A 10,328-nucleotide genomic window follows, 5' to 3' on the forward strand; every position below is an offset into this window, starting at 1 on the left:
GAGAAAAGAGAAGGTTTTTTTTTCAAAGAGGTAGAAAACACCAAGCCAAATAGGGTAAGGCATGTTTATGTTACTGTCATCTTGAGCAAGGCAGCCTGTTATGTGCTTAAAGTAAAATGCGCACCGATCCGTGCGTAAAAGTGATGAGATTTTCATAAGCATCCATGCATGTTTTTAAAACTGCTCTGCTTGCACCAAGAAACGTGCCAACATGGCAAAGCGATAGTTTGAAATGTCTAACTCAATGTTTGCTTCTTGCAGATTTCAAGGCCAATCTGCTCTGTATCCAAGAGGATTTTAACCCAGAACACCTGAGCGGCTCATGGACACTAACAATCTCATAAAAGGACGCTATTTCCAAGAATCTCCTGGATTTTAATTGCCGGTATACTTAAAAAAAATAGCGCACCAGAGAGCCCCTAGAGAGAGAGAAAGAGAGAGAAAGAGAGATGGATGTGGCGGCTGATCAGCCCCGCTGGATGCATCCCCACGCAGCCATGCTGAACGGACAACACCCGGACTCTCACCACCCCGGCCTGGGCCACAGCTACATGGAGCCTACCTCACAGCTGCTCCCTCCAGACGAGGTGGACGTTTTCTTTAATCACCTGGACTCACAGGGAAACCCATATTACCCAAACACAGCCAGGGCCAGGGTGTCCTACAGCCAAGCGCACGGTAATTTGAATGAAAAAAAAGTATTTTTTTTTTTTACAATGCTCTCACTGTAACCCTGACGTGTTTTGCATTTAAATTCTAAGATAATAATCTTAATATTGTTTAGCCTATTTAGCCATTTTTTAACGTGCAATTTTAATGGAAACAGTAAGTCAACTTTGATTTTTTTTGGGATTAGGTGGATTTAAATAGGTCATTTAATTACTTCCTTGGGTTTGCACGTTTTATTTTACTTGAGTAACCTGGGTGACATTATCTATTTATGCGAATGTAAATTAGGACAGCGAACCCCTCTGAATCAACAAGTCTCCTTGCATCCTGACTCCCTCAGTCTAAATCCTCATGTCATTCTCTCTATAATAAATGTCTGCTGCTGTTTCCCCAGCTCGCCTGACGGGGACCCAGGTCTGCCGGCCTCATCTCATCCACAGCCCGGGGATCTCATGGCTGGACGGAGGGAAGGCAGCCTTGTCGGCCCACCACCACAACGCCTGGGCCGTGAGCCCCTTCAGCAAGCCCAGCCTGCACCACCCGGGCTCCGCTTCCCCCGGCGCCCTCTCCGCCGTCTACCCGTGCAGCAGCAGCTCAAACGCGGCCACCGCGTCGTCTTTGACGCCGCCGTCCCAAAGCAGCTCCCACCTGTACACCTTCCCACCTACACCTCCCAAAGACGTATCCCCGGACCCGGGGGCCGCGTCCCCTTCCTCCGCCATCGCCGCCAGGATGGACGAGAAGGAATCTATCAAATACCAGTTGTCTTTTCCGGACAGCATGAAGATGGAGGACTCGAGTCCGCTGAGAAGCAGCCTGGCCTCGATGAGCGGACAGACCCCCTCCGCGCACCACCCCATACCGACCTACGCCCCCTACACTCTGCCAGCGGCCCACGACTACGGCGGCAGCTTGTTCCACCCGGGCAGCCTGCTGGGCTCCTCACCCGGCTACACCCACAAGAGCAAAAGCAAGGCGCGGTCCTGCACCGGTGAGCAAACACCCAACAGCGCAGAATACAGACAGGGGCATTAAATCTGGGGTTGGGACGGAAATCAGGCTGCATTTGCGTGTCTGTTGGTTTAGATCCGTTTTTTAAGTTTGATCAGATAATAAAGAAAAACACTGTAACTCTATTTTCATATATATTTAAAAGCATCATCGTCGGTTTATTTGAGGCTCATAAAGGCATGTTTGTTGAAACTACGAGCCGATTTGTCCCGTACGTCAGTCCTTACGCGTGTCCTTTTCGTACCTACTTCACCGTCGTGAATGTTTATAGTCTACTAATCGTGTTAGGTTTCTGCTCTTTATTATTAACGAGGGTAAATAAACATAAAATGGGCTCAAATCTAAAGTATAATTAAATTCATTTGTATATTACAATCATAATTCATCTCCCGGTTATCCAAGCCATCTCGTAGACGCAATTTTCTTAAACTCCTGATCGGACAAAAACAACTCCAAGCGACCCCACTGACGAATATTATTCGCTCGAGTTAAACAATCACAATTCATTGCAATAGCTCACGAGTTAGTTTATAGTACATAACTATGTTAATAATCAAAGCGATCGCGATACATCCTGAAATTGGCGAGCATGAAACGTCTGATTGCACAAAAGGCACGAAACGGCGACGGCGGAGAGACGAGCAGCAGGATGGGAAATGTTAAAAAATTGCAGAGCTCTTCCAAACTTATTGCACAGTTTATTTACTTGGCTCTTAATAAAAACAACAAACTAATTACAATGCAGGTTTATAGACCCAACATACAAAACAAAGCAAACGGTCATTGGCTTTGTAAAAAATAAGAAGATTAAAACATTAATTAATAGCTTATACTGTTTATTTCTAGATAATAACATTAAAACAACACGAAGCATATGAATTAGTAATTACCTTTTTTACGTAAAAAAATCGCATGTCATTTAAAAATAAATCCTTACTAATGATATAATCATTTTTTTCTTGGATATTATGGAAATAGTGATTAGTTTGTCTTTGTCCTGAGCAGAGTCGCTTGGATAACCTCTTTAGTTAAACCGAGACTGTGTAATTACGGGTGAGCTGACTGCAGCACCACCACCGGCAACAGCAGGTTACAGAGAACTGGACCCGAACCAGAGGTGTGAAAGGAAAATCCGCATTCGGAGCCGAGAAGAGACTCGATATTTAGACTGGGAGTCACTTCTCTGTTACATAAGGCGCTGTCCTTAATTGTCCGGAGACGCTGTCCTGCACTCGCTCTTATTTGATTACAGACCAGAAGAGATTCAAGCATGCTCCTGTTTTATATGCAGAGTAATTAAACACCCCAGAGAGTTGTTTTGCAGATAAAGAAAAAAATGGCTGCTGAAATCTATACCAACTTTAAAAGGATCTCGTGGCATGCTGCTGATTTTATAAGTGAAACCAAAGTTTCTATTATAATACTGACCTAAATTGTAAATTATTTCCCAGAGTCTTTGATTTGAGTGACAGCACAAGCATGCATGCAAACCAACCTGTTGCAAATGGCTTGTTCATGTGTTTTTAGTCCTGATTATTTTTTTTGCAATATTATTTTGTATTTTATTAAATATAATTAAAACACAATTCTACTGTTGCAGGGGCTCAGCTGTTGAAGAAGCTTGTAAAAGTTTCCCCGTATTTGTCTGAATTTCTCCTTGGTTTATTGATAAACTGACTTGTGCATGCGTGCGTGTTCCTTGTCAGAGGGCCGTGAGTGCGTAAACTGTGGAGCCACCTCCACGCCCCTGTGGAGACGGGACAGCACCGGGCACTACCTGTGCAACGCCTGCGGCCTGTACCACAAGATGAACGGCCAGAACAGACCGCTCATCAAACCCAAACGCCGGCTGGTGAGTCCTCCGCACTCTGTTGCAGAAGCCACCAACTCCCTGTGTGCGTGTTTGGTGAGAGGGAGTACATAAAGAGAGTGTAAGGTGAGGGGTGAGGGGAGGAAGAACAATTCCTGGAAAGTTATATTTTCCCAATCGGTTTCCAGGAATTGTGCTTCTTTCTCACCTATTGCTCTTTTGGCCCAAGCAGCAAGCAGAGAGGGGCTATCTGTGTTGTTGCTGTTATCATTATTACAGCTACCTCTGATACGGTCATTGATAGCAGGGCCAGATGGACATTTCTCCAAACACACTGCGTGCTTCTCAAACCTGTTGCTAAAAAATGTGTACTTGGTTGCCACAGTGGGATAATAAATAAAAAATAAAAATAAATGAATAATAAAAAAAATAATAATAAAAAACAATAATAATAATAATAATAATAATAATAATAATAATAACATGAATGACGTATACTGTTATAACTTTTCAGTGATATCACATGTTTTCTGCTTTTCTCTGGAGGGCATATGACGGGCATGAGCAAAAGTTTAGTTTCATGGCAAAAAAAATAAGTAAAAGTAAAATACAAACCAAAAAGCTCCACTTTTTAATGAACATAAAGTGGTTATAAAGAGAACAGAAAGTATGATAATGTAATTTAATTGAAGAGAACGGGTTAAAGTAGAGAAGAAAATAACACAATATTTCAAAATAGGGTTGAATAGTTTACTTTATTTGTCCTTCAGTGGGTCCTTTTGGGCCATAGGAAATCAAGAAAGGTGTCTTGAAGTTTACCTGCTGTAAATGTCGGAAAATGTTTCTATTTCAACCAAAAAGAGTTAGAAAGAAGGTCTGGAACGATTAAAGTCGCTTTGGTTATTACTCAGCATCAAACCTATCAAAACAACAGCGGTGCGACATATTAAAACCGGGAGGCGAAATTATCAAAAAAGTGGTCGCTCGCGCATGCGAACTGCCCCCATAAGAACGAAAGATAACCCCCCAAACAACTGCAAGGTTTCTTGCAAATTATACGAGCCCTCCCCGCCATTAGCTGAGCCTATGCATGCAGAGACGGTCATATATCAGCTCTGGTTTCCGTACGCAGCTCGGCCGGGACGCGCAGCGCTGCACCGAGCCTGTCGCTCAGCGGCGGCGGCAGCAGCAGCCATCCAGTTGTTTCCTATCCGGATGCCTGACCGCTCCAGATAAAGCAGCAAGCCTTCCCCCTCTGACCTCCTAACTATAGGCCTACCTCACTTTGTTAGTGGTCAAGCTTTCCGTCCAGCGCAGAGACGCAGCAGCGCATGGGAGTTAAGAAAATATGAGCGGCGGGGCATGTTTGGAAGCTGACATAGCTATATGTCAGAGGGCATCGTTTGATTATACTATGTAAAAAGTAAAAACAAACAAAAAGAAAAAGAAAAACCCAACACAACAAACTGATTTTATGTTTACATCCTTTGCAGGTTGTAACTGCAGGAATATAACCACATCAAGTTATTGTGTCCTTAAAAAACAAAGCATTTGTTATAAAGGTGCTACACTGAAAAAAAAAACAACCTTACCCAGTAGAATTAACTAATAAAGTAAATAAACTAATAAATCGCTGGTTCCACTGTTGTTGATTCTATTATTCCAATTTTTTTTAGGTTTAACAACTAAATAAAAGTAAATTAACTACACACAGCTCTCTCTCTCTCTCTCTCTCTCTCTCTCTCTCTCTCTCTCTCTCTCTCTCTCTCTCTCTCTCTCTCTCTCTCTCTCTCTCTCTCTCTCTCTCTCTCTCCTCTCTATATATATATATATATATATATATATATATATATATATATATATATATATATACTTATATATCCCCATGAATCTGCACCAAATGGTTTGTTCCTGTTTTCACTAAGGTGTTTGGTAGTAAATGGGGCCCAAAATTCCTGGTGTCACCCTTGCATGTGATATACGTCATAATTTTTCACTCCCTGTAGGCCTATATGTCACATGTTCTGCACCACAACAACACCACATCCAATTCCTTTTACGTAAAAACACTTGGTCAATAATTGGCGTGATTGTTATTGTATTGTAGCTGTCCTTTCACGTTCAAAAGCGATACAAATAAGAAGTGGTTTATGATTAACCCATAAAATGTCAAAGAAACTTTTTATTTGGTTCCATCAAGTTGGGATGGAAACCGTAGTTAAGACGTGGCTTACATGCAAAAACAAATGTTGTTAGTTTTCAAGCTTGACTTTAGCATTAGTTTTGTTGCTAAATTAAAGATTGATACAAAGTCGTTTAAACTATTCCAAAGAGCTGGCATGTAAACCTCTTCCCTGCAAATCATAGCTAGCGTGTGACTCTCGTTGGCAATTATTGCTCAGAGTTAAGAAGCGCAGTATGCTAGCAGGTTTCACTTAAAACCTTTATTCCTAACGTTTAAATAGAGCTGAACACAAACCTTTCACATCTCCACTAACATGGTGGTATGTAAAACTTTTCCCTGTCAACCAGAGCCAAACTGGGCCATTCATTGGCAAATACTGCCTAAATTACAAACTAGGCTAGTAATTTAGGCAGTAATTTAGACAAGTTGTTGCTAATCAAGTTAAAGCTGGATGAGATTCTTGTTTCAAAAACACTCAAACCTTCTCGACCGTAAGCCTTATAACAGTTATTGACTTTTATGACGTTGATGCGTTAATTCAGTGCAATCCAAACATGTCTGCAGGAAACCAAACCCAACAAATGAGGATAGCAAACAGTTGACTTGAACCAACATCCTAAGTTCAATTTCACTCACAATGCTTATGTTAGACTTCTCACCACAATTAGTTCATGTAGTTCACATCGATCCATTATTGAACTTTATAATTATAAACTATAAGTATATACCTAATTAAAATGTTAATAATTTTGGTAAAATTCAAGAAAAAAAATCCTTTTTACAGTGTAAAGACACAACATTACTGAACTGCTAAATGTGAGCGGTGTTTGTACAACATTACATACGATGACTGTCGAGTTTCAAATGTTTGAATCCTCTTCTTTTGCACTAAGCCAACTCAATGTTTACATATTTTCATCAAGGCACACAGAGCCAGATCATTTCCAATTCATATTCATTAACAAACAGATCAGAGTAGTCTGTGGTCTTCATGTTACACTTTTTGAAAATGTCCCGCAACGAGAAAATGACATAGTTCTCTAAAAGTCTCATTGCTTGTCTGCTTTTGCTGTCCAGCTCTAATCAAACCCAAACCTGAATTCATTTGCAGTCGGCGGCCAGACGGGCAGGCACCTGTTGTGCTAACTGTCAGACGACCACCACCACACTATGGCGGCGCAATGCAAACGGAGACCCAGTGTGCAACGCCTGTGGCCTCTACTACAAGCTGCATAACGTAAGTTTTTTTTTTTCTGCGTCCTTGGCTCTTTATAAAGCCAGGCAGCCGGGAAGTAAACTGACAGGCTGCATTGATTACCGAGTATTAAGAGAGGCAGGAAATATGGAGAGAAGGGGGGGGAATTGAGGGGTTTTCTACTCAGACACCGTGCTCTTTCTTTGTGTGTTATTGTTTCCACGGTAGGCATAATCCCCTTGAGGATAACAATGGCGGGACTGTTGTTGAGGCTACCCTCCACATGAATAGCATTAAGGCAACGACATATAAAGACTATATGGGCCCTGGAGGTGTATATTTGCGAAATCCACAATTAGCTGACTGAACGAACATGCATTTTCTGCATTTAGAAAGCAAAATAACTAACCACTTTACAGAAATACATCTTCATTCCTGATCATTCACCTGTGCAGAGGTTAAACTCACATGTGTCAACAAATGCACAGTTTGGTCTCTTTTGAGATGTGTTTACTATAGGTTAGTGTTGCATCCTGTTTTACAAGGTTACACAACATTTTTAGCTCTCAAGTCTAAAGACAGATGTCGGAGAAGCAAACTAAGAACCTCCCAAAATCTGGAAGGGACCAGGCTTAGGTTTATTTTCTAAATGTTACAAGATGTAGGATTATTGGAGCGCTTTTTAAAAGATGAAACCAACTATCTTTGCACTATTGTAAAATAACACATTTTCACAGCATTAAGTAAAAGTAACACTGATTAACAATGCATATTTATTTCTTATCATTTTGGTTTTAATACTTAGACTAAAACAAAAATATAAATTTAATTCTAGTTTGGCTCCGTTTTGCAACTATTTATTTACCAACAACGTGCAACATGCTTATCTTAGCTGATTAGATGATGGGACAATCTGCCCAGGTAGCAATCCTAATGTGAGCAACTCGATAAACATCCTGAACCAATTTGTAGTTTTAATTTTATAACATACATTATCGCTTCTTTGCTATAACTGTCCAGATGTGTTGTTCAGACAGTCCCCTTCAGCTTGTAAGCGAAACAAAATCCAGTAGCCTTTCTTAAGCCAGTTCCCTGGCAGTGCGCAGCAACAGGTGGGGCAGCACCGCTCTACTCTGAGCTGCTCAGTTCTTCTAGCTCTTCTCTTTGAGCTCTCATTAAAAGAACTTTAAACCTTTGCACCTTCAGGACAGAAACGTTTACCTGGATACCGGTAACCGGCCCATGTCTGATTGCCGGGGTTCTGTACATCCGGTCTCAAAGAACTGTGCAAAATATATTTGTAATCTTAAGATGTAAACATTTACTCTGATGACTGGATAACTTTGCTGTTTTCAATATTACTGCTAAAACAGCTCATGCCATCATGCATGTTATTATGCACTCTCTGCTTTATGGGCCTGACTGACCACCGCTCCTTATCCCTCCTCCCACAGGTGAACCGGCCTCTCACCATGAAAAAGGAGGGAATACAGACCCGGAATCGGAAAATGTCCAACAAGTCCAAAAAGAACAAGCGGGCCAGCGACAGCTATGAGGAGTTTTCCAAAAGTCTGCATGACAAGAGCTCCTCCTTCAGCGCCGCCTCTCTGGCCGGTCACATGACCATGGGTCACTTGCCGCCTTTCAGCCACACAGGACACATGCTCCCCACGCCCACCCCCATACACCCGTCATTTGGACATCCACACCACTCTAACATGGTCACAGCAATGGGCTGAGAGGCTGAAGAGAGAGGGCTTTGCAGAGCTTTTCACATCCTGAAATGGTTGCTTATTAGGGGATAAGGGTCTGAGTAAAAGACAGGGTGTAAACACCTGCTGGCATGCAACGCATGCGCCTTTAACTCTTTTGGGTCTTGATTGATTTTACCAGTCACAGGTTGTGAGGAAGAAGTTCCCTTTTCTCCTTTATTGACAGGTACTAATTTTGCTGGAAAAACATTAGGCATTCTTTTTAATGCCAGGCACATGAAAAAAAATTCTTTGCACCATACAGTTTGGCTGCCACTGACTGCCTGAATACATGTTTGGACATGTGCTGCGCAGGCTTGTAGTTACTGTGAATATTGTAAATGTGTGAGACTGGACGGTGCATCCCAGACAAAAAAAAAATTCCAATCACCACTTAAAATATGCTGGCTTTTTGGCTCATGGACACCTTTAAAAGCAGTTTTCCACAAGAGGAGAAAAAATAAAGGTTTATGAACTTTAATTGTAACACTGTTTATTATTATAAATATTGTTATTGTAATTAATATTGTTATTCAGATAATTTATTTTCACTATTGTTTCTTTTTTTGTCTATATTATCGGATTTATAATATGGATACTGTTATCGCAGTTATGAGTATATTTTTAGCCGAGGCGCTTTGTCTGAACTGGTCAACCTTTATACAAATAAAGAGATTAAGTTCACTAAACTATGTTTCCTGCCTGTTCAGTGCTATGAGTCTGGGATATGTAAATGGATTCTGAGACATAGGGCTCAAAAGTTTACAAGAATGAAATTATTATTTAAGAGACACAAAACAAAATAATTAAAGGTAAAAAAAAATATTTACTTGATATAAATCAAAGTACGTTACGGACATTTCTATTTCAAAATGGGTTTCAAGTAAATCGTGCAAACAATCTTCAAGGGACAGTGGACCAATAGTCTCTTAACAGCTAATTCTGTGTAGGAATGTACAAAGGAAAAAATTATATGAGAAATTATTTTTTACTTGTTGACTGATTGGTAAAATTAGTAGTTTTTGCCACGTGAAAAAAAATCAGAGCAGTGTCTTTATTTTGTCATATGGATAGTTAATATTAATATTTTCTTTTATATTAATATTTTAACAATACCGAAAAAACTTACTATATCTATGGAAATTCAACACCCCCACAGATCACTATTTTCACACTGCAGGGAAATGCGACCCAAATCCGATCTTTTTGCTTATATGCGTCCGATATACATCTTTTTCATGGCAATGTGAACGGCCCGATTCTGATCTTTTTACCCCAAAGAAAAATCAGATTTGTGCCACTTCCATATGTAGTACTAATTCAGATACGTATTGGATATTTTTCAACGCGTCCACAGTCTGAACGGTCATCTCGCATCTTATCCGTCTTTCACGACAGTCTCTTGGCTCTCACTACACATCGACACACAGTACTGGCAATTATTGCTTCATAAAGACCATCTTCTTACCTTACGTCTTGCTATGATGTGGTCTTAACTTTGTCGGCTCCCATTGCTCAATAGTTTTCTAATACTAACAAGGAGAGATGCCGGCAAGTTTCCGCGTTTTTTTTTTTTATGTTTTTTTTAACAAAACTTTATTGAACACTTCTAGAAACTATTAAATTCACCATCACTTCTGTAAACAGTGCGTTGCTGTGTGATGTCCACTTCTGTTATCTGTGTATGCGGGCCGCTTTGCTGTCTTG

At 40.8% G+C, this 10,328-nt stretch overlaps 1 protein-coding gene across 1 annotated transcript; it reads left to right on the forward strand.

The window, feature by feature from the left end:
• Window positions 1-262: 262 nt before the first annotated feature.
• Window positions 263-9,310, forward strand: LOC118567320 (GATA-binding factor 2-like; the record flags this gene model as incomplete). The annotated part of the gene is given in 5 exon segments (XM_036152214.1): window positions 263-678; window positions 1,064-1,660; window positions 3,387-3,532; window positions 6,787-6,912; window positions 8,325-9,310. Coding segments are annotated over 5 exon segments (1,383 nt in total). The 3' UTR covers window positions 8,610-9,310.
• Window positions 9,311-10,328: the final 1,018 nt, after the last annotated feature.

This window comes from Fundulus heteroclitus, chromosome 20 (assembly GCF_011125445.2).
Source record: "Fundulus heteroclitus isolate FHET01 chromosome 20, MU-UCD_Fhet_4.1, whole genome shotgun sequence".
Classification (NCBI taxonomy): domain Eukaryota; kingdom Metazoa; phylum Chordata; class Actinopteri; order Cyprinodontiformes; family Fundulidae; genus Fundulus; species Fundulus heteroclitus.